This window comes from Chlorella variabilis (assembly GCF_000147415.1).
Source record: "Chlorella variabilis unplaced genomic scaffold CHLNCscaffold_14, whole genome shotgun sequence".
NCBI lineage: Eukaryota > Viridiplantae > Chlorophyta > Trebouxiophyceae > Chlorellales > Chlorellaceae > Chlorella > Chlorella variabilis.
Window position 1 is genome coordinate 416,602 of NW_005435074.1, and position 21,498 is coordinate 438,099.

Below are 21,498 nucleotides of genomic sequence, written 5' to 3' on the forward strand. Positions count from 1 at the left end.
CGATCGGGAGCGGAGACGCATGCAAGGGCGGGGGCAGCCTGGCGGCGTGCTGCTGGCGGCTGCCAGCCGTGGCGGGGCGGCGTGCTCACTTGAGCTGCCAGTCCTCGCTGCACATGTGGCACTCGATCTCGTCGCCCGACCACTGGTTGCCCGACCAGAAGCCGGTGCACTCAGAGGGGGTGCCGGTGGGGTCGATCCAGGAGGCGGGGTCGGAGGCGTTGACGGCGGCGCCGGGGGTGGTGGTGGGGGCGGTGTTGGATGGGTTCCACCTGCGGCGCCGCGTGGACGGAAGAGTGGCAAGCGGGAGGGGGTGAGGCGGCATGCCACGGGGGTAAAGCTGGGTGGCCGGGCGGCTGGGGGCGGGCGGCGTGGGAGGTGGTGGGCGGCGGGCGGGGCACCTGAGGGGGGCCCGGCGGCAGGCACTAGAGGAGCCAGCTCCGCTCCATGCTGCGCCATGCGCCTGGCCAGCCCGCGACTCACTTGCCGCCCTCGAAGGTCACGCCAGCGCCAGACACGGCATACACCGCCATCCTGTCCTCCGTCTCGTCGTACGACAGCACGCAGCCCTTGGCGGTGACGGTGGAGGCGGCGGCGCCGGCGATGCCAGGCACGGAGCAGCCGGCGGTTTGGGTGGCGGGGCACCACGACCTGCGTGGGGGTGGGAGGGGCAAGGCTGGGTGGGTTGTGGGCTGGGCTGGGCTGGGCTGGGCTAGCGCCGCGGCTGGGCTGCCCCTCAAGTGGTCAAGCGAGCGCTGGGCTCTTCGAAGCGCTGGCACCACCTCCTCCCCTCCCTCCCTCCCTCCCTCCCTTTCCCCTTCTTCCCTCCCTCACCAGTAGACGCAGTTGGCGTCGTTGAGGCACAGCGTGATGCAGGCGTCGGCGGTCTCGGCGGTGGCGCCGGAGCTGACCAGGGTGGTGGACACGATGTAGGTCTCCGCGGTCTTGGTGAAGTCAGAGGTGGTGCCGGTCTGCGTGGCGGGGGGCAGGAGGAAGGGAGGGGTCGGGGGAAGGCAGGGGGGATCAGAGAGGCTGGGGGGAGACGCCGCACGGTGCGGCGGACCAATGGTGGCAGTACATGCGGGCTGGTCTCAGGCCCCCAGGCGTGTGTCGGGGAGGGCTGACCCTGGAACTTTCATGCCATCGCACTCATGGGGAGGCGCCTGGGAGCGCCGGACTCCCGGGGCGGCACGCACGGCTGATGGTCGAGGGTCCCCCGAAGTCCTTTCAGCACCCGGACACCCTTGCCTGCTTCAGCGTGCGCGCTTCTCCGACTTCCAAGCATGCGATCAGGGCGCAAGCCACCACGAAAATCTTCGGGGGGAACATGGTGTGGCGCTGTGTCGGGTTGGCGCGCTTATGGCGGAAGTACAGCTCCCCTACAACTTGTAGACAGATCCGACACCGTCACTGAAGCACAGCTCCGGCCTGTGGCGGGCTGAACATGTTGGCCAATTTGCCGCTGCTGCGCACGCTGCGCTCCTCCCGCCCCTCTGCTGGAGCTGGGTGTCTTCAGTCTGACAAGGCGCATTTTGCTGCGCTAGATACTCATGACAACAAGAATGCACTGGAAATGATCAATACTGGCGCCAGGGAATGTAGATTCTCGTAGGAGCCACCGATGGGAGGGAGCTGCGCAGCCCAGTTGGAGGCGCTCATTACGCGAAGAACTCGAACGTTTGCCAGGAGCTGATCAGGCCCTGGACGCTTCCCACCACGGCTCCCAATGATATGAGCAGCATGAAGGAACCCACTGCCCACAGAGCAGCCCGCACGGCGCCGACCGGCTTGTACACCTGAAATTTTGCATGGGTGCTGTACGGTGAAATGGACGCATGCGGCCACCCACGTAAGACGGCCACTTACGTGAGCCCACATCATCATGGGAAATAAGATGCTCAGAGGATAGAAGCAAAGTGACCTGCATGGGGGATACGAGGGTTTGTTTTTTTTGAAAAAAAACAAAAAAAGATACATTTGTTTTTTGCAAAAAGATGCATCCCCCCCCCCCCCCCCAAAAAAAAACATTGGAGGATTACCCTACAAGCCCCACGACGGCTGTGAAGAATGGCATGCATATGGCCACCAGCGTTATGATGAGGACATAGGCGGACCGTAGCACCAGCCGCTGCAGGCATGGGGGGTGCAGAGCAGAGCAGAGCAGAGCGCGGGTCAATGCACAGTCTAGCCCCACAGCGGACAGGGCACGCGCCAGCTGGGGCATGGCGCTCACCTGCCAGAGCGGCAGGAAGTAGCCTGCGTCGTTGAGGGGCACGTGCTCGTTGGCTGCCCCTGTGTCGGCATGGAACATGGCCGCCCGCCCCGCAGAGATGATGCTGCAGGTGAGTGGAGCAAGGCAGGAGGGAGGCGCAGGCGCACGTGTTGGCGCGGCAGGCGGGCGGGCAGGCAGGCAGGCGGGCAGGCGGGCGGGCAGGGAAAGGCCACCTGGCTCCGCTCCATGCCGCCCATAAGCACTGCCCCAGGGCAGCGTGGGGTGCCCTCGCCAGCTCACCTGCTGGCCCGCCTGGCCAGCCCACTGTCGGCACTTTGCATGTCGCCTGCCGAGCCGTGGCGCCGCCGCAGCGCCGGCTGGCTCCAGCCTGCGGCAGCGGCGCACGGCAGGGCCGCGGGTCAGCGCCACGGTGGAAGGCTGAGGCCCTAGTGGCGGGCGGGCCATGCTTCGGGCTTTGCAGGGGGTGGGCCGGTCATGTGGCAGCCAGGCTCGCAGCCCCTCCTGCGGCTCCCTCCTGCGGCAGGCTTGCCTGACAGCGGCACCAGGTCTGGGATGGGCTCCGAGTTGAGGACCTGCATGCCGCTGCCAGACACCCGCGCCGACATCTGGCGGCTGCCCAGCGCCGACGACAAGGCCCTGCCGCCCAGCGCGGCGCCCTCCTCCAGCCCTGCCGGGTCGCATGCTGCGAGGGACTTGCCCGCCTCCGACGCGCGCTCAGCGGAGCTGTCCTCCGGGGTGGTGCTGAAGGGAGAGGGGCGGAGGGTGTGCGGGGAGCTGTGAGCGTGGCTGGCCGGCGCCTGGCCGCCATCGGGCTGTGCGGCTGCTTCGGGCTGGGCGCCGCGCTTGGCGCGGGCGCGCAGCTGGCGCTTGATGATCACAGCCTTGATTTGGCTCTCGATGGAATCGAAGATGGGCTGGGCAAACACTTGGAAGGCGGAGAGCATGTGGACGCAGATGGCCAGGTTGGCCACGATCAGCACCCAGGGCGGCGCATCTGCGCGGCAAGCAGGCAGGGCGGGGACCCTGGCAGCAGGTGGAGGGGCAAGGGCAGGAGGGCCGCGCTGCTGCAGCCAAGGACAGCGCGGCCTGCAGGTGGCCGGCAAGCATGCGCCAGGGCGCAACGTGATGCAGGAGGGCAGGGAGGGAGGCAGGCGCGAGCGCACCTGTGAAGCCGTCGAGCACCTCCCCCGGAACGGCATCGCCCATTGATGCATACCCGGTGCTGGCCACGCTAATATAGAAGCAGTACGCGGTGGTGATCCCTGCAGCCAGCAGGGGCAGCCGGACCAGCCGGAGCAGACAACACATTGGTGCCTGCCTGCCTGGCACGCGGTGCCTGCCTGCAGCAGGTCAGCCCACCGATGTTGATGCAGGTCTTCATGGTCGTGGAAGCCTTGGGAGGCTGCTTCAGTGTGTTGGTGATCTCCAGGAGCACCGGGCTGAAGCCGTCTGCAGCCACAGGGAGGCAAAAAAGAGGACATCAGGCGAATAGCGGTTTTTTCCAGGCGTGGATTTGGCATGCGCAGCGGCTGTGCAGCAAGCGAGCAACCGACTCACATGCGAAGCCCATTCCGCCAAGCGCATTGAGCACGCCAAAGGCCTTGTCGGAGGGGCTGGCGCTCTTGCCGCTCACGCTGCCCAAGCGGTTGCTGGCTGCGCGGATGTGGGAAAGGCAGCATAGGCAGGCAGCTGTGTCGGCGGGGCTCAAGCCGATGCCAGAAGCTATAACAAGGCCGGGCATGGGCCACCTGCCAGGTAGGCACATGCGGGAGGCACGGGGCAGGGCGCTCACCATACACGCAGCCCAGGATCAGGGCGATGGTGCAGTACAGCAGGGAGGTGATGGTGCCGATGGCGCTGACCCACCACACATGCCCCAGGCTGGGCAGCTGCAACAGTGGCGACAGCAGTCGGCACCCGTGGCGGCTGCCATGTTGGGGCTGCACCGTGCTGCGCTTCATCGGGCCGGCGCAGCAGAGCTGGTGGCACGCCGCACCTGAGAGAAGACCAGCTCCACGGCCGCCACAATGCACGTCAGCTGCCACTGGGTGTTGAAGGAGCTGCCGATCTCGCCAGCGATGGTCACCATTGCCGTGGAGGCGGTGATGCTGCGGCGCAGAAGGGTGGGGGAGGAGGTTGGAGCAATGCCGCCAGGGGGGCGTACCCATCAGCAGCATACCCACAAGCACAACACAGCACATGTGAAGCAGGGCGGCCGCGGCGGGAGCCGCCCCGCATCGCGCCTCACGTGTAGGCGAGGCAGAGCAGGACCAGATTCGTGACCTGGAACACGGTAGCCCAGATAGATACTCGCCGGCCCTGCACGGCACCAGGCAGGTGGTGCGCCGGGGCTTCAGCGGCACCGACCTCGAGGCGTGCAGATACCCTTCCTTCTCACCAGCTTATAAACAGCTAATCGTGCATGGAAAACCCTCGACCCACCAGCAGGTTCTCCACTGCGTGGTGGTAGCGAGCGTGCTCAATGCCGGCCACGCAGTAGACGTCGGCCAGCAGGCGGGACGTCCACAGGGCGGTGCCGTAGAAGAAGGTCAGCAGGATGGGGCCCGCCACCCAGCCCAGCCACGACATGGCCGACGGCAGGCCCAGCACGCCCGCCCCCACCTGCGGCGGGCGCGTGGGGGCGCGGTGAGGCAGTGCATGAGCAACACAGATGCTGTCATACTCACAGCTGCACAGAAAATGTGCATCGTGGCCGTGGTGAGGGTGCCTGCGAAGCACGGAGCGTTGGGCGCAGGTAACAGTGGAGGTGTTTGTCCCGGGCGGCCCCGCAGGTGGCGGCATGCCGCAACATGCCCCCACCCGCTCTCCCAAAGCCAGCACCCCTCCTGCTGGTCGGCTAGTGCATCTTGCAAATGCTTGCGAGCAGCGCAGCGGAGTGCGCATGGGCCGATAGAGAGCTCCGCTCATTGCAGCCTCCCGGAACAGGGTGTGGCGCTCTAACCTGTCTTATCATTGGCAGCAAAGTCATCGGGGACCGTCATCTCCCTCAGGAAGCCAGTGTTGCGCAAGTGCGCCGGAACCCCGACACGACTTCCCAGTGCAAAGCAATGCAATGGTGGGGTTGCAGTATTGTCCTGATGTCACGAGCAGAACATGCCCAATCGGATGGCACCATCCCAGCTGGCGGCGGCGCCATGTCACACATGCACCACAACCCATATCCTGCGGTTGGAATGCCGGGTGCATTACACCAACGCCTGCACCCTGGCGGGGCTTGCAAACGGTGCCGTCCCCTGCATCCATGCAGTGCCTGAACATGCCCGCCGCTCGCCGCTCCCCGCTCCCATCCTACGGCAGCGGCTGGCGCAGCTTGGCCAGCACAAACAGGCGTATGTCGTCCTTCACCGCCAGCGTGAAGTCCATGTGGCCCAGAGGCAGGATGCGGAAGGAGCACGGCACGGCGGCGGCGCGCAGGTGGTGCACGTGGCGGATGACGCAGGCGGGCGGGATGATGCCGTCGGCCGCGCCCGCAAGCAGGTCCACCGGGATGTCCAGCAGCCGGTAGTGGTCTGCGCGGGCAGGCAGCGGGGGCGGCAGGAGGTTGTAGAAGAGAGGGGGAGGCAAAGCTTTGGGCGGAAAAGAGAACCGCAGGACGGCAGGCGTGGCAGCAGGTCGGGGTGCACGGGCGCAGCGGCGGCAGCCGCACCCGCGATGCTGGGCGGCCGGTCGGTGCCGTAGCGCTCCCTGTTGGCCGCCGCGGTGCCGTAGTCAAACAGGCGGAAGGACAGGTCGTTGCTCCACTGCGCAAACTGCAGCAGCAGCAGCGCAGGTGGAGGGGCGGTCAGGAGGTGGGGTGGAGGCGGACACAGGTGAGGGGCTCGGGCCATGCAGCAGCGGTGTCCATGCACACGCGCCCACTCACGTGCGCGCCAGAGTGCAGGCTCAGCGCCGGCATGCTGTAGGTGGAGTAGTGGGGCATCTGCGGGGGCAGGGAGCACATGAGCGGCCGGTCACGAGAGAGCAAGCAGGGCGGGAGCAGCACCGAGCAGGCGGATGCAGGAACTGCGCTGGCTTGGCCTGCTTGCCCCCCCTCCAAGAGCAGCTACCGGGTGGGGTGCGATGCCAGGCAGCGCAGGGGGCGGGCACACGCGCATGGAGCGCCCCCACCTGCAGCGCCGCATCCCACTGGCTGGAGTCGCCGCTCATCATCATCCGCATCCCCGCCTTGACAAGATCGTGCAGCGCGGGCATGTGGCGCAGGTCCTGTGGGAGGCGGACAGGAGCGGTGGTGGGCAGCAAGACAGGGTCAGGGAACAAAGGGAGGTCGCCGGCGGCGGGCAGCACACACGAGCAGTGCCTGCGAGTGCAACTTCGCCTGAGCCCTGCCCTGCCAGCCCCTCCCTCCCCGCCCTGCCCCGCCTCACCATTGTGAACTTGAAGGCGAGGTAGCGCAGCAGCGGGGAGGGCAGGCGCAGCCCCATGCCGCGCCCGCGCAGCCCCGGCGTGCGGTCCAGCAGCCAGACAATAGCGGGGAAGAGCCAGGTGCAGGCGCGCATGCCCTGCAAGCCAGGGAGGGCGCAGTGGGCAGCGGAACCAACCCTGCCGTCGGCGGCGGCCTTCGGAGGGAGGGCAAGCCAATTGCATGCCACGGCTGTGTGATGCAAAGCGCTGTGGGAGGCGCCAGCTCAGCGCCAGCTCACCAGCGGCACGGTGGGGTGGAAGCCGGCGGGGCTCATGAGGATGAGGCGGCGCAGGCGGTGGGGCTGCCCCCGCATGCGGCTGCCCACTGCATAGATGAGCAGGGTGGCGGCGCCCAGGCTGTGCCCCACCGCCTGCAGGCGGTACGGCAGCACATCCTGCCCCGCCGCGCCCGCTGCGTTGCTGCTGCTGCTGCTGGGACCCTGCCCCTGCCCTTGCCCCTGCTGTTGCGGCATGCTGATGGGCACAGCGATGTGACCCGCGCCCTGCTGCCCCTGTGCATGCTGCAGCGGCTCCGATGCCGACTGCGTGCGGCGCAGCGGCGCGGCAGCCGCACCGCGGGCAGGCCCCATGCCAAGGTCCTGCCGCGGCGCTGCAGTGCTGGTGCGGCCAGTCAGGCGCTGCCACCATTGCGGCGCGTCGCTGCTGCGCCGCGGCCCCTGCTGCTGCCCCTGCCCCTGCGCCTGCTGCTCTACGTGCTGCTCCTGCTCGGCAACCTCCTGCTCAGCCCGTGCAACAGACCCCTGCTCAGGGCCTACACCGCCTGTGCCGCCGCCACCGCCGCCGCCGCCGCCGCCGCTGCTGCTGCCTTGTGTGTGCACATCCACCCAGCGCAGCGCATCTAGCAGCGAGTCGGTGGCAGCGCGCTGCATCTGCTGCTGCTGCTCCATGGCCGCTGCCGAGTGGCGACCCGGCACCGCCAGCTCAGCCATCTTGGTGTTGTGTATGTGGTTGATCTCTGCAGGGTGGTTGTGGGGTTGTGTGGTTGTGGGGTGGGGTGTGGGTGTGGGTGGAACATAGCAGCACACGAGAGCGAGTCAAGCGCTTCAGCCCGATTCGGAGGACACCCTGGTGGCAAGGCAGCGCTGCACCTGCTGTGGTGTCCAGCAGTCCAAGCTCGTTCATGCTGCAGCATGGAGAATAGATGCACAGGCAGGAATGAGCAGGTCGAAGGGTAGGGGCATAGTTGTGGATGCAGAGCACGGTACAGCACGACACAGCCGCCTCCTCCCGTCCCACCAGGCACCTGTACCGCCAATAACGAGACCCCTGCTTCTCGGCATCTGCATGCAGGCAGGAAGGACGGATCTGCTCAGAGCTAGGCATCCAGTAGGGCCAGGCCGGAGCGCACGGGCAGGCTGCCTGCAGATGCACACACGGTGCAGGGCACAGCATGTGGCATGTGAAGGAGCGTCGGGAGCGGTCACCCATGTGCAGGCGCGGCGCGTTGCTGCGTGAGTTTCCCAGCCAGACGTCAAAGCCGGCGTCAAAGGCGGCAAAGGCGGCGGAGCCGACCACGCCGTTGGCCACCCAACTGCAGGCCAGGCGGCAGCCACGGTTTGCCGTGGCGAGTCACGAGGGCGGGCGGTGCAAGCCTGGCAAGCGAGAGGCTGGCTGTCAACATGAAACATTGAGTGGCGGTGGTCGGCATGCACATGCACATGCGCACCCCAAGCTTGTGTCCAGCACGCCATGCTGGAAGAAGACCACGTCTCTGCCACCGTGGCGCGGGATGCGGTGCATCTGCAGCACATAGCCGTCTGCAAGGGAGGCGCAGGGAGGGCCCGCAAGCAGCGCGGCGGAGCAAGGGGCTCAGCGAGGCTGTCCTGCGGTTGCGGGAAGTGTCGCAAAGCCCAGGCAGCGAACCAAGCCAGCCGGCCCCGCCCGGCTGCCCGCCCTCCTCACCCGATGTGGTCACGCTGTGCTGCTCCAGCGGGTATCCCTCCCTCAGGATGACGTCGCTGGCTGTCCACACGCTCAAGTCCTCCTCCCAGTGACGCCCGCTGCGCAGCAGGCTCTTCAGCGGCGGGCGAAGGGCGCGGCGGCGCGGCGCCCGCGCCGTCGCTGCAGACCCCTCTGCTGCTGCTGCTGCTGCTGCTGCTGCTGCTTCCATGGCTGCTGCCTCCTCCTCCGCCACCACTGGCAGCGGGGGAGGAGTCCTGCACCGCATGCGCCGAGCCAGCAGGTCGGCGGGGCTGTCGGTGTCGCTGCCGGCGCAGGCCAGGCGGCCGCCGCTGGCGCCGCCACCGTCGCCGCCGCCATCCAGCCAGAGCACGCGGCGAAGCAGCCGGCGTGCGGCGGCAAAGGCGCGGCCCACCGCCACCTCAGCTCCCACCCGCGAATCCTCCAGAAGGCCCCGCCTGCTGATCATCTGCGGCACAGAGGCAGGGCACCGGCACAGGGCAGTGAGCCTGGACTGTGCGGCAGCAAGCAGACCAGCGCAGGCCAGCCACAACCCCAACAGACCCGGCCCTCACCCCATGCACAAACCTACCTGCGACACCGCAAAGCCGCTGGGCAGCTCAAACAGCGCGCTACCCCGGCGCAGGTCTGGGGTGGCAGGCGCGCCGTCCTCTGTGCCGCCGCCGCCGCGCCTCCACCGCCAAAAGCGCCAGCGGCTGCCTGGCCGGCTGGAGCTGCTTGCATTGCTCACGCTGCCATTGGAGGGGGTGCGCTGCAGCACGGACCGTGGCGTTCGCAGCAAGCGTAGAGGGGCGGCACCCTTGCTGCTGCTGCTGCTGCTGCCGCCGCCACCCTGCTGCCGCTGCGGGGGGTGGCTTCCATTTGGACCGCCGCTGTCGTCACTGCCGCTGCCGCTGGGTTCCGCTGTGAGCCCCTCTTGCTCGATCAGGGCATTGAAAGTAGTGGCCGCCGACTGCCACCAGCGCTGCCAGGCCGCTTGCTTCTCCGCGGCGTGCCGGGCGGCGGTGCCGCGGTAGCTGCGGCCTGAAAAGAGGGCCAGCACAAAGGCGGAAGTGGTATTCAAGTTCCGGTTGAACACAGCGAACCACTCGCGCACAAAGGCCTGCAGGGGCAGGGAGGTGGCAGAATTCGTGGCAAGTTGGCCGGCTGTACTGGCCAGAATGCGGCAGGCGGCTTGGCACGTGGGCGGCAGCGGCGGGTCAGCCAGCACCCTTGGCGGCTTTCGGCGCCGAACACTGGGTGGCGTTTGCTATCAATGTGCATGGCATCAAGGCGTGGGGGCGAGCAGCGAGGCCGCCATGAAATGGAGATGGCCTGGTTGTTTCCTTACCTTGGTTGTCTCCTCAAAAACGGGCAGCACGCTTTCTGAAAGCCAGCCCCCGGTTGGCTTTATGAACTGCGCGTGCCCCCAGCGCAAAGCCAGCACCAGGGAGAAGACGAAGGCACCCAAAGCTCTGGACACGGCCTGCACATGCTCCCTCATGGATCCAGAAGACGAGGTAAGACAGAGCTCGTGCGAGGATTAATGTTATATCATGCTGAGTGGCGCCCGCCTGGAAGGCGCCGGCGCAACGGCTTGCGAGCCTGACTCTATTTATGTCTACACTGGCTCGCACTTGAAGAGGAACAGTGCAAGGTGCTTCCATCAATTCTGTCGGTTTCTGCCCAGGCGCTGGCGTGCTTCGCTGTGCAGCCGTTTTGCTCATGTGCAGCTGTTTTGCCGCTGCCGCCTGATTGTCGCTTCGCTGTCTCTCCTTCTGCGCTCGCGTTCGCAGACACAAGCTGGACCACCATTCTTCCAATCTAGTGAAATCATCAGGGCATATGAATCAAGTTGGCAACGACCAGCGGTTGGAAAGCAATATTGGCACCTCTGCTGTTGTCTGGGTGCCTTCAGAGTTTCTGCCCTCATTCTGTCAGTCACACCTCTGATGGGAACCCAAGACGCATGCTGAAGGCCACCAAGCACCTGTTAAGGCGGTCCAAGGCCGCCGAGGGAGAGTCCAAGGGCTCCCAGGAGATGCCAGGGGAGGGCAGGCCTGGTCTGGAGCCGCACCGGGTGCAAGCCGCACCGGAAGCCAGAGGCGGCGGGCAGCCGCTGCCCGACAGGTGCGTGCTTCGATTCTTACTAGCCAGCAGCAGGCGCTGTTGGAGCCTTGACTTCTGCCCCCAACACGCGCTCTGCAGCCCATTCTCAGCGCCGGGCAGCCCAACGGCCACGCCTCGAGCGGCGCCCGCCGGCTGTGGCACGCTGGCCTCCAGCTCCAGCGGCCCGCCAGCCCTGGGGCGCACCTCTGTGGCGTCCTACTTGAAGCGAGAGGAGGTGTGCGCCCAGGCGGCTCCCCAGCTGCAGCACAGCGTCAGGCAAGCCTCCCCCCACTGCATCGTCTGGTGCGTGCCATGCGTGCATGCCGCAGACCAAGCCTTTACCCGGCCCGCCTTGCCCTGCCGCGTGGTGGCGCAGCCAGCGGCTGGCGCGTGTCAGCGCCGACCCGCGGGTGCAGGCCAGCGCCAAGGCCACGCTGCGCCGCGAGGCGGCAGAGGTGCGGCAGCTGCTACTCCAGCTCGTGGCGGGCGCTTGCGGATGCGGTGGATTGCAGTCGCCACTGGCAGATGAAGACAAGGGCTGCCTTGTGAAATGTGCAGGTGCATTCCCTACCAAGCGTGCCCAGCGAAGACTTGCTGCCGCAGGTTGGTGGGCCAGCAGGGTATGGGGGGCACAGGAGGGTGAAGCTGGGCAGGAACGGCAGCGCTGGTGACCACCGCTCAGCGCACAGCTACCGACACGCGGGACCTGCCTCTGCAGCTGGAGAGCGTGCTGGCGCTGCGCTGCGAGGAGCAGGGAGAGGAGGAGGCGCTGCAGGGGGTCGGCATCGAGCCAACGCCGCCACCGCAGCAGTTTGGGGCGACCGTCCGGCAGGGCAGGGATGGCGACAGGCAGCTGGAGACGCGGCACACGGCCTGATGGCTGCATGGAGGTGCATCAGCTCAAGCTGGTGTCAGCAGCGGCAAGATGAGCAGTTGTATGGAGCAGCTGCCCGCTGCATTGAGAACTAGATCTGTGCGCGACGTGTAGGCATTGAATTGCATTTGTGGTATCACTTGTGTGAAGAACGAGAAACACGACGTATCAGGAAGGAGCCAGGAATAAAGGGTGGGATGAGGCTGGCAGGCGCTCCAGCCCTGCCCCTGGCAAGGCAGCCGCGCTCCTCCCCAGCTGGACCAGGTGGGGCGCCCGGCACCCATCGGTGTGCTGCGCGCACATGCGCCACACCCCTGCTCAGCGTGTGTACAGGAAGAAGAAGCCGACTGCCATGAAGCCCGCCATCATGGAGGCCACCGAGGCGTAGTAGGGGTACGCCTGCACGATGAAGCGCTCGTACTCGTGGTGCTTGAAGGGGCGGATGGGCACCGTCTCTGCGGGGCAGCGGGAGGCGGCCGACACAAGGCGTTGTTGTGGGGAGGGAGGGGCATGCGGCACACGACCGAGTCGGTTGGCTGGCTGCACATGGGCGGAGGGCGCGAGTTTGGCACCCCAGCCCGACGCAGGATGCAGATTGGCCGCTCCGTTCTGCCCAGTGCCGGTGCCGGTGCCGGTGCCGCCGCCGCCCCCGGCGGCGCACCCACCAGTGAGCTCGATGAAGGAATATCCCAGGCGGCGGTACTCCAGCACCCACTTGAACACGCCGTACGTGTCCGGCACCGTGACCCGTACCGCAAAGCGTCCCGCGTCGTCGTGCGCCAGCGTGGCGCGAACATACGGGTCCAGCATCTGAAGCTCCACCTGCACATCATCCGCCCTGCAGGCAGGCAGGAAGGGCGGGCGGGCAGGCAGGCCGCGGCGCGCCATGGGCCTGCAGACGAGTCACCCCGACACCAGCGCCTGCTGCCTGGCCGCATGCCCCACCGGCAGGGGGAGGCCTCCCCTCCCCAAGGCTCCCCCGGCCCCAGCCCGGTCTCACTTGTACGGCGTGCAGGCGCCGTCTGCGCACTCGTGGATCTGTACCGAGAACTCCACCAGGTCGTTGACGCGGTACCGCTCCGGCGCCACCGCCCCCGCCTCCGCCCCCTCCACCACGCGGTGGCTCAGCCCACTGGCGCGCAGCACGCCGCGCTCCTGGAACGCCCACTTGCTGATGGCGTCGCAGAAGGCCCGGTTGGCCACGGCGCCCAGGCTGCGGCAGGGGGAGGTGGCGGCGAAAGCAGGAGGAGTGGGCGGCAGCAGCGAGGGCACACAGCAGGGAGCCACCCAGCCCTGCCCTGCCCGGACCAGCCCAGCACGGGATGTGCCTGGCTCACCAGCAGGGAGCCATCCAGCCCTGCCCTGCCCAGCCCAGCCCTGCCCAGCCCAGCGCCAGGCTCACCTCTGCCCGGTGCGGCTGGTGGCAGCCGCGGCATAGGCGGCATCGGAGCACATGTCGAGGGAGCCGGCCACCGCCACGCGCGCATTGTTGCGCAGCTGTGCCAGCGCCACCAGCCCCAGGCTGCCGCCCGCCAGCTTGGCGTCCGTCTGTGCCACGCCGGGCTTGCCGCTGTAGGCGGTGGGGGAGCCGGAGAGGGCCAGGAAGGCCTGCGGGCGCGCGGGGCAGAGGAGGCGGCGAGCCGGGGAGGGTGGCGTGCCTGCCGGCAGCCCAGGCCTTGCGCTGTGCTGGGGATGGCCGGCACCAGCAGCGGCAGCAGCAGCAGCGGCACCACCGGCACCACCTCACCGTCTCGCTGTCTGCCGGCACCGAGAGAGCGATGCCGCGGAAGAGCACAGGCCACGGCAGGCCGCCGGGCAGCACCGCCGGCGACTGCACCGCGCTGTCGGCCAGCACGGCCGCATGGTCGGCGGCGCCCAGCTGCGAGTCGTACGCGAAGTGATCAATCACGGCGTGGCCCCTGCAGGCAAGCCAGCGGCGGTAGCCAGGCGTTGGCGAGGCGCTCGAGGCAGGGCTGCAGCCGACCAGCGAATGCGGCGGCTGGCTGGAGGGGGAGCCGAGGACGAGCGCAGCTGCGACAGGTCTCGGGGTTTGCTGCACGACTGCCCTGCCCTCTTGGGATGGCTATTCCTAAAGCCCTGCCTGCTCCGCTGCCACATTCCCGCATCTGGGCCTCTCCTCATCAACCGTGCATCGTGCGCGGCCACACACAACCACTCCACGCCAGCCCCACTTGGGGGCGGGCTGCTGCCTCACTTGACGTCGATGTCCACCCCCAGCTCCTGCGCCAGCTCCCGCAGCTCCTCCGACACCTGGGAGTCCACCGCCAGCAGCAGGTCGTGGCCCTCATCCACAAACTCAACCACCTGCGCCACATCGGCGGCGCCTCCCAGCTCTGCACGCACGCGAGCGGGCGGGGCGGGAGGCATACCGTGTCGGCGCGAGCGCTGGATGCGAGGAGGACAAAGGCGAGCAGCTTGAGCGCGTGCTGGATGGAGACGCAGGCACAGAGGGACCGGGACGCAGCGCCTGAGGCGGCGGCAGCGGCTGAGCAGCGCCCCGCCACGCGCGCCGCCGCCCAGCGCCGCCCCTCCCCCTCGCAGCTCACCCTTGTTCGAGCCCAGGATGACGAGCTTGTCGTACAGCCACTCGTCCCAGCTCTTCAGCTGCAGGCTCTTGTCGGTGATGGGCTTGATGTCCACCTGGTACCCCCGGGCGCCCAGCCCCTTCAGAAAGCTGCTGTGGCTCTGCTCCAGGCCCGCATCGTTCAGCAGCACCAGCACACGCTGCTGCTGGGCCCCCGCTATCCGCACTGCCGCCGCACACAGCAGCACTGCGCACAGCCGGAGCGCCTGGCGCGCCATCCGATCAGGCTGCGCCGGGTGCTGCGGCGATCCCCTCGATCGCACTGCTGGCCGCGAGCGGCGGGGTGTGTGGCAGAAGTGAGGGCGGCCTCGGTGTTGCCCAGATGTCCAGATCAGAAGGCGAATCCCCGATGCTCGGACACGCTTGGCCTGCCTCTTCTTTGTGCCCACGCTGAGGTGGCGTTGCCCCATGCAGGCGGTATTCGAACCGGCTGGAGCCCTTGCCCACATGCAATCAAACCAAGATGCTGGGCACGATGAGCCGGGCGCTGTGGCGGGGCCTGGCGCATAGGGATGGCGTGCTTGTTGTGGCGGCCCACCAGGTACAGTGCTGGCAGGCGGCTGGCGACCACACAAGGCATGCAGGAGACGCAGGAGCAACTTAAAAGATATGCCACATGCCCGCTGGTGCAGGCGCGAGCGCTGGCCGCCCGCTCGCTGCCTGCCTCTGGTGCTGCTGCCCAGCCGCCGCAGGCGCGAGGCGTGGCAAACCTGGCCGCCCGGTCCTTTGCCGCTGCTGCCAGCCCCACCCAGCAACAAGAGGGTCCCAAGGCTGCGCTGATGATCATCGGGGACGAGGTGCTCTCGGGCTCTATCACCGACAGCAACACCGGCTTCCTCGCCAAGCGTAAGCCTTCAAACTGGCCGGGGCAGGGCAAGGGCAGCGAGAGGGAGCTGCGCCTAGATGCAGCGGATTCACAGTTGCTGTCTGCCTCATCATGCAACAGACCACATGCTGGCGGACCCGGCTCACTGACCTCCACCGCATTGCCCTGCAGTGCTGCACAGCCGCGGCGTGGACATGGTGCATGCCTGCATCATACCCGACGACAAGCGAGAGATTGTGGAGACGGTGCTGCGGCTGAAGGAGCGGGTTGGGCCAGACGGCTTTGTCTTCACCAGCGGCGGCATAGGCCCCACGCACGACGACATCACTTACGAGGTGCGCCCCCTTGCTGGGCGCTGCTGGCTTGCCTTGGCAGACGCCCCATCCATCCCCCGCCTCACTCTCGTCGTGCCTGTGTGCCTCCTCATGATCACCTCACTCCCTCAGGCCATAGCAGCTGCTTTCGGAGCCGAGCTGGAGCTTCATCAGCCTACCGTGGAGCGGATGGAGGAGCACTACAGGCAGCGCGGCGTGGAGCTCAATGAGGCTCGCCTGAGGATGGCCAAGCTGCCGACGGATGGTGCGCCTGCTGGTCAGGCAGCCAGCAGCAGAGCCTGGTGGGCATTCATTGCCACCATTCCCCTTCATCTCTGCCTCTCCTGCTTCCGTGCCTCTTCCACACTGCAGAGGGTGTGGAGTATCTGTTTACACCGGGACTGTGGGTCCCGCTGGTGGCGATCCAGCAGACTTACATCCTGCCAGGCATCCCGCGCCTCTTCCAGCAAATGGTGGAGGCGCACGCGGGGCGGTTCAAGGGCCCTGCAGCACACACCCGCGTGCTGTACTCAAACATGGGGGAAGGTAGGCAGGGCAACAGCAGGAAGTGCAGGCCACAGCGGCCTAGGCACACCTCAACTGTTTGCCGCCACCACCAACCGGTCGTACCGTTTGCTCATGCCACGTGCAGGCGACCTGGCAATCAAGCTGGGCTCTGTGGCCGCCATGCACCCTGCCGTGCGCGTTGGCTCATACCCAAACGTGGCCTGGGAGTCTGATGCCAGCAAGACGCCGTGGAGGGTGCGTCCACTGGCGGCCCCACACCCACTGGCTGGCTGTGGTGTGGCTTGCAACATCTGCCCCAGTTTGCCCCATCAGCCATGGCCCCATCTCATGCCATGTTGCCGAGCCGCCGCTGCTGCAGGTCAAGCTGCAGTTTGAGAGCAGGGATGCCGCGGCGCTGGAGAGGGCGGTGGAGGCGGCCGAGGCAGCACTGCCAGGCACCTTCACGCTGTCAGCCCAGGCCGCTTGAACGGGACAGCTGGCAAGCCACAGCCATCACAACTTCCCATCTCCTCTATGATTCCCGCCTGCCGCTGCTGGCCGGCCCTCGCCTGAATTCTTTCCCTATCTTCTTCTCTCTGTACCACCGCCACCTGTTTCTGTACCACCTGCTTGCCGCCATCCTCGGTGATGCCAGCCCACTGTGCCTACTCCTTTTGCTGCCATCCACTCCCTTTTGCTACATTCATCCCCAGCCTCACACAGCGTCCTCGCCCCTTTGTAACACCAACTTTGCAACGGAGGTTACAGCGGCTTCCAAGCATGTGCTCAGCGACTGCGGTTGCGCCGCTCCAGCCAGGTGGCATCAAGCATCCGCACTGGGGTGCCATCACATCGCTTCAAGCATCATCAAGCACCCCTTCAAAGCATCAACATCAGCATCAGGACCGCCGAGTGCAGCGCGCTCGGCACACACGCGAGCCCTGCAGCGCTTCCAACACCCCGCCTTAGCAGGGCAGGGGCGCAGGGGCAAACAACAGACAAACACGCAAACACAGAGAGAGGGCCTGGCATGGCAGAGAAAAAAGTTGAAGTCGGGGCTGCAGCGTAGCTGGCCAGCACACGAGCTGGCCCAGCTGCTGCAGGCCAGCGCTGTCGTTACCTAAGGCATCAAGTGCCAGGCATCAAGAGCATCAAGTGCCTCGCATCCCGTGCCTCAGGCATGCCAACGGCATGCAGTCAAGCCGCGTGGTGCCCTGATGGACAGGGCCATTGCATATCCATGCCGCCAGGCTACAGCCGTGGTTCGTGCAGGCGCATCACTTCGAGCGAGCAGGGCTGCGGCTCGGGCTGCGGCTCTTGCGGGGGCTGCGGCTCTTGCTCTTTGCAGGGGAAGCAGACCGTGCCGGCGACCTGCGGCGGCGGCGATGCAGAATGCAAGTCAGGAAGGAGCTCGGTGGTTTTGGCTCCGGCAAGGTGCGTCATGCACGCAATGCACTTGGTGCAGGGCACGAGCATGGTGCGTTGCAGCGATGCGTAGCAGCGGAGCGCCGGCGCGTGCAGCAGGGCAGCCTGGCATGGTGCCTACCTGGACGGAGAGCGTGCCGGGCTACGGCTGCGGGAGCGGCTGCGGCTGGGGCTGCGAGCCCTGCCACGGCTCCTGGAGCGGCTGTTGCTGACGCTGCGCCGGCGGCGGCCCTCGCGGCTCCTGCTGCGGCTGCGGGAACGCCGCCTGTCGCGGCTCCTGCTACGGGAGCGGCTGCGGGAGCGGCGGCGCGGCGACCGGCTGCGCCCGCGGTAGCCGCCGCCACCGCCGCCATAGCCTCCGCGATAGCCACCGCCACCACCTGCGGGGCACGGGTGGGCAAATGGGTTGGCGTTTGGCGGCAATCAGCAACGCGGCCAATGTATGGTGCAGGACTGCGTGCCATCCTGTGCGGCTGTCCCGCCCCAGCAGACTCACCGTATCCGCCACCACCACCACCATAGCCGCCACCTGCAGGGGAAGCAAGCCAGGGCGTGTGGTGTGTGGGTGGGAGGAGGGAGGGAGGAGCGCGCATGCAACACAAGCCAGCTGGCGGCTCACTGCCTCACGCTAGCTGGCTGCCCTGCCTGCCAGGCTGGCCCATGCGCCTGGCTTGAGCCACCCCCAAGGCTCACCTCCGCCGTAGCCACCGCCGTAGCCACCGCCGCCGCCGTAGCCACGGCCACCACCGCCCGGGCCGCCCTCGCCCGGGCGGCGCCGGCCCCTCATGGCAAACTGCACCGCGATCTCGCCGCTGCCCAGCATGGAGCGGTCCATGCCGTACTTGGCGTCCTCGGCATCCCGCCGGTCGTCAAACTGCAGGTCCAGGGGGAAGGGAGCCAGGGGGTAAGGCCGGGCAGAATGGGCAGGCCACCGGCAGGGTGGCGTGAACGACAGCGTGGCGGCGGGCTATGCGGCGGCAAGCACAGCCAGGCCGGCCCCACCTCGACAAAGGCAATGCCGCGCGGGCGGCCGGTGTAGTAGTCCTTGGGGACGTAGACCTGCACTTGCAACGCAGCAGAAGCTAGTGCAATGGTGGGCTGCTGTGGGGGCCAGGGGGCCACAGCTGGGCACGGCCGCACTCGCCGCCACCCTTTTGGCCCGACCCATAGCACCCCCGGCCGTCCGCCCACTCACGTCCTTGACGCGCCCATACTTCTCCGCGGCGTATCGCAGGTCATCGCCGCTGCAAGTAGGGCAGGGAGGACAGCGAGGATGATGCGACGCTCTTGCGGCTTGGAGGGGCCCTGCCCTGGCCAATTGGGCGCCGCACAGTGCCGCACAGGTGCAAGTTGGCGCCATCAGCCCGTTCTGCGCCTGCCATCACGTCTTGGTGCACTTACCTCACATCGGGGGCCAGGTTCCTCACAAGCAGGCTGCAGCCAGTGGGAGGGTCGCGCGGACCGCCCATTGCTCGGTCATCGCCTCCACGGCCGCGATCATCCCTCCCCCTGTCCCTGTCCCTGTAATCATCGTCTCTGTAAGACATGGTGAGACGAACGGGACGAACAACCAGGGCCAGAAGCTACAGGCTGCCATCTTGGGGGGTGGCGCCCCTAGGGCGCAGCGTTCTGAGCGGGGCGGCACTGGCTTCCATTTGTGGCTGGTGACTGCCTCCGCCCTTCGAGCCCCTGTGCGTGCATGCACGAAGAGCAATTACAGGAAGGCCGCATCTTGTGCGGCACGACCGTCACCGCTCACCATCCGCCGCTGCCGCCTCTGCCGCCGACAGCCCCGCCAGCCGCCCCGACACCCAGGCCCACCAAAAGTTGAAGCCGCCAATCCTGCCAAACACGTCGCACAGCTCGCCGCACACATACACGCCCGGCAGCACCCGGCTCTGCATCTTGCTGACGTCGAGCTCGTTGAGCGGCACGCCGCCGCCCGTGACCTCTGCCTTGGCATACCCCTCGCTGCCGCTGACCGGCAGCGTGTAGCGCGTGAGCGCCTCCACCAGCGCCGCGCGCTCCGCCTTGCGCAGCTCCGACAGCTTCCTGCAGCGCACCGCTTGTGGGCGCAGGTTGGAGGCCGCACAGCTGCAGGTGGCGGCGCCGACACCAAAAGCCCACCCCGCAAAAGCCACACAGCCTGTCCAGCACCCCCACCTGTCCAGCGGGACGCCCGCCTCGCCGCACAGCGCCTCGGCCAGCCGCTGCGGCAGGCCCTCCCGCCGCAGCAGGCTGGGCACCAGCAGGGCGCCGCCCTCCAGCATCTTGCCTTCCCAGTCTGCCGCGCCGTGGGGCGTCCACTGCACCTGGATGCGCGGCGCCGGCTGCTGCCGCTCCAGCGCCCGCACCGCGTGGTGGCTGAGGTCCAGCACCGCCGGCCCCGAGTAGCCGCGGTGCGTGAACAGCATGGCCGTGCGCTGCGCCCTGCCCCCGGCCTTGGCCCTCCTCTTGCCGCCGCCGCCGCCGCCGCCGCCTGCCGCAGGCACCGCCGCCAGCTCAGCCTCATACAACGAGATGCCTGTCAGCTGCTGCTGGCCCGGGTGCGCGCCCAGGAGCGGCGTGAGGGCAGGGTAGGGCTCGTGCAGGGAGTGGCCGTGCTGGCGCAGCAGGCGGTAGCCGTCGCCGGTGGCGCCCAGCCTGGGGAAGCTGAGGCCGCCGGTGGCCAGCACGACGCGCGCTGCAGCCACGCTGCCGCCGCCTTGCAGCAGCAGGCGCCAGGTGCCGTCTGGCTGGCGCTGCAGGTCCTGCAGGCCCGCGCCGTAGCTGAACTCCACGCCGTGCCTGCGGCAGGCCGCCACCAGCCTGTCGCGCACCTCGGCGGCGCTGTTGCTGGCTGGAAAGTACTTGCCGGTGGCCTCCTCCAGCGCCAGGCGGATGCCCACCTGGTGAGGGTCGCTCAGCCAGTACTCGCAGTCGTCCAGCGACCAGGTGCTGCATGGCGGGGTGGGCGGGGCTGTGATACTGCGGCGGAGGAGCGCGGATGCAAGGGCACGGCGAGGGCGGAGGCAGCGGCGACGGTGACAGCGGCCGGGGAGCAGCAGTGTTGCACTTGCGCAGCCCACCGGCAGGGCGCCTGCTGGGGGCCCCTGAAGCGCACCTGAACACCGCCCTGAGGGCGCTCTGGCTGGACTCGGTGACAAAGTCTCGCTGCAGGTCGACATCCGCGGGCAGCACGTTGCACCTGGCCCCGCCGCTGATCAGAATCTTCTTGCCCGCCTCATCCATCTTCTCCAGCACCCGTACCTGCGGCACGGCACTGCTTGCCATGATTGCAGCGAGAGACAGAGCAGGCGACACAGGGAGCGGCGGCACAGGGAGTGGCGGCAAAGCGGCGGCACGCACCTTGGCGCCGCTGACACTGGCGAAATATGCACTCGTCAGTCCTGCCGCTCCTGCCCCCACCACGCAGACGTCTGGCTCGCTGGCGCGGCAAAGCACCAGCCGTCTCCGTTTGGGCGGAGGCCGCGCCACGCTAGCCGAGCAGCGGCCGGCAGAGACAGCAGCCACGATCATGCTGGGTTGGAGGAAGGGTTTACAATGCATGCAGCCCACTGGCCCATGCATGGCAGCGCCACCGCCGCCAACATGGCAGTGACAGCGCCCTGAGCGCACTCTCCCCAGGGAGTCTTCTTGGAGGAAATGTGAACCTAGTTTACATGCCCAGGCTCCGATACACTCCACTAAATCCCACAGGCTGACGACCGGTGATCTGAGGCGCCGCTGGATACCGCTCCCCCATACGCCGCCCTACATCCTCTGCATGATGACGCTGTTGGCAAGCCCCGCCCCCTCAATGGTGGCCGAGTCGTCGTCCAGCTGCTGCTGCGGGAAGGCGGTGGCCAGGCGGAAAGCGCGGCCCGCCATGTCGGGACGCGAGGCGCGGATGAACCTGCAGGGCGGAGGAGACGCCGGGCGGGCACGACGGTTGTTGATCGGGGCGGTTGCGTTTTGGGCTCAACGTGAGGCAGACCACCATGGTGGTCATGGCGGGTCACCCTCTGGCCAGAGGGGCGGGGTGGCAGCCAGGTGAGTGAGCTTCCTGCGCACCTGCGTATGTCCGCCACCGTGTGTGACAGATTGAACTCGGCCCGCAGCCGCGAGCCGTCTGCCAGCCTGAGCTGGATGCTGGTGGTGGGCAGCGAGGCGTCGGCGCCCTCCCACACCACCGTGCCGGAGACCACGTCCGGGGGCGGCGCCGGGGGGGCGGCAGCGCTGGCGCCTGCGTCGTCGTCCCCGCTCAGCTTGTGGCCGGTGCCGGAG

At 67.7% G+C, this 21,498-nt stretch overlaps 9 protein-coding genes across 9 annotated transcripts in view; 3 read left to right on the plus strand and 6 right to left on the minus strand.

Moving 5' to 3' along the window:
• Positions 1–1,609, plus strand: part of CHLNCDRAFT_58250 (hypothetical protein) — a gene marked incomplete at both ends in the record, with an annotated part of 8,207 nt that extends 6,598 nt beyond the window's left edge. Inside the window, 3 exons of the mRNA XM_005846206.1 lie at positions 159–242; positions 496–658; positions 1,500–1,609. Coding sequence (XP_005846268.1) covers positions 159–242; positions 496–658; positions 1,500–1,609 — 357 coding nt within the window. The remainder of the gene's footprint in view (positions 1–158; positions 243–495; positions 659–1,499) is intronic.
• A 423-nt stretch (positions 1,610–2,032) lies between these two features.
• On the minus strand, positions 2,033–3,674 carry CHLNCDRAFT_24724 (hypothetical protein; the record flags this gene model as incomplete). The annotated part of the gene is made up of 5 exons (XM_005846380.1): positions 2,033–2,125; positions 2,231–2,521; positions 3,109–3,224; positions 3,394–3,492; positions 3,590–3,674. Coding segments are annotated over 5 exons (684 nt in total), but the record flags the coding sequence as incomplete, so codon positions are not given.
• Positions 3,675–5,539: 1,865 nt separating this feature from the next.
• On the minus strand, positions 5,540–8,783 carry CHLNCDRAFT_24871 (hypothetical protein; the record flags this gene model as incomplete). Its single annotated transcript, XM_005846381.1, has 9 exons — positions 5,540–5,760; positions 5,898–6,000; positions 6,114–6,170; positions 6,359–6,592; positions 6,901–7,126; positions 7,887–7,953; positions 8,098–8,204; positions 8,340–8,430; positions 8,576–8,783. The coding sequence occupies 9 exons, from the start codon at positions 8,781–8,783 to the stop codon at positions 5,540–5,542; spliced, it is 1,314 nt and encodes a 437-aa protein (XP_005846443.1).
• A 1,758-nt stretch (positions 8,784–10,541) lies between these two features.
• CHLNCDRAFT_135590 (hypothetical protein) lies at positions 10,542–11,558 on the plus strand (the record flags this gene model as incomplete). The annotated part of the gene is made up of 4 exons (XM_005846207.1): positions 10,542–10,702; positions 10,856–10,984; positions 11,058–11,136; positions 11,400–11,558. 4 exons carry the CDS (start codon positions 10,542–10,544, stop codon positions 11,556–11,558), a joined length of 528 nt encoding a protein of 175 aa, XP_005846269.1.
• A 324-nt stretch (positions 11,559–11,882) lies between these two features.
• CHLNCDRAFT_8673 (hypothetical protein) lies at positions 11,883–14,303 on the minus strand (the record flags this gene model as incomplete). Its single annotated transcript, XM_005846382.1, has 7 exons — positions 11,883–12,010; positions 12,221–12,393; positions 12,556–12,768; positions 12,958–13,163; positions 13,303–13,474; positions 13,771–13,909; positions 14,123–14,303. Coding segments are annotated over 7 exons (1,212 nt in total), but the record flags the coding sequence as incomplete, so codon positions are not given.
• Positions 14,304–14,623: 320 nt separating this feature from the next.
• On the plus strand, positions 14,624–16,294 carry CHLNCDRAFT_135592 (hypothetical protein; the record flags this gene model as incomplete). Its single annotated transcript, XM_005846208.1, has 7 exons — positions 14,624–14,701; positions 14,853–15,006; positions 15,158–15,321; positions 15,433–15,565; positions 15,673–15,846; positions 15,953–16,062; positions 16,187–16,294. 7 exons carry the CDS (start codon positions 14,624–14,626, stop codon positions 16,292–16,294), a joined length of 921 nt encoding a protein of 306 aa, XP_005846270.1.
• A 764-nt stretch (positions 16,295–17,058) lies between these two features.
• Positions 17,059–18,701, minus strand: CHLNCDRAFT_135593 (hypothetical protein; the record flags this gene model as incomplete). Its single annotated transcript, XM_005846383.1, has 7 exons — positions 17,059–17,178; positions 17,446–17,612; positions 17,729–17,761; positions 17,926–18,106; positions 18,235–18,291; positions 18,428–18,476; positions 18,634–18,701. The coding sequence occupies 7 exons, from the start codon at positions 18,699–18,701 to the stop codon at positions 17,059–17,061; spliced, it is 675 nt and encodes a 224-aa protein (XP_005846445.1).
• Positions 18,702–19,025: 324 nt separating this feature from the next.
• Positions 19,026–20,099, minus strand: CHLNCDRAFT_9535 (hypothetical protein; the record flags this gene model as incomplete). The annotated part of the gene is made up of 3 exons (XM_005846384.1): positions 19,026–19,284; positions 19,396–19,685; positions 19,725–20,099. Coding segments are annotated over 3 exons (924 nt in total), but the record flags the coding sequence as incomplete, so codon positions are not given.
• Positions 20,100–20,985: 886 nt separating this feature from the next.
• CHLNCDRAFT_24942 (hypothetical protein) lies at positions 20,986–21,380 on the minus strand (the record flags this gene model as incomplete). Its single annotated transcript, XM_005846385.1, has 2 exons — positions 20,986–21,127; positions 21,286–21,380. Coding segments are annotated over 2 exons (237 nt in total), but the record flags the coding sequence as incomplete, so codon positions are not given.
• Positions 21,381–21,498: the final 118 nt, after the last annotated feature.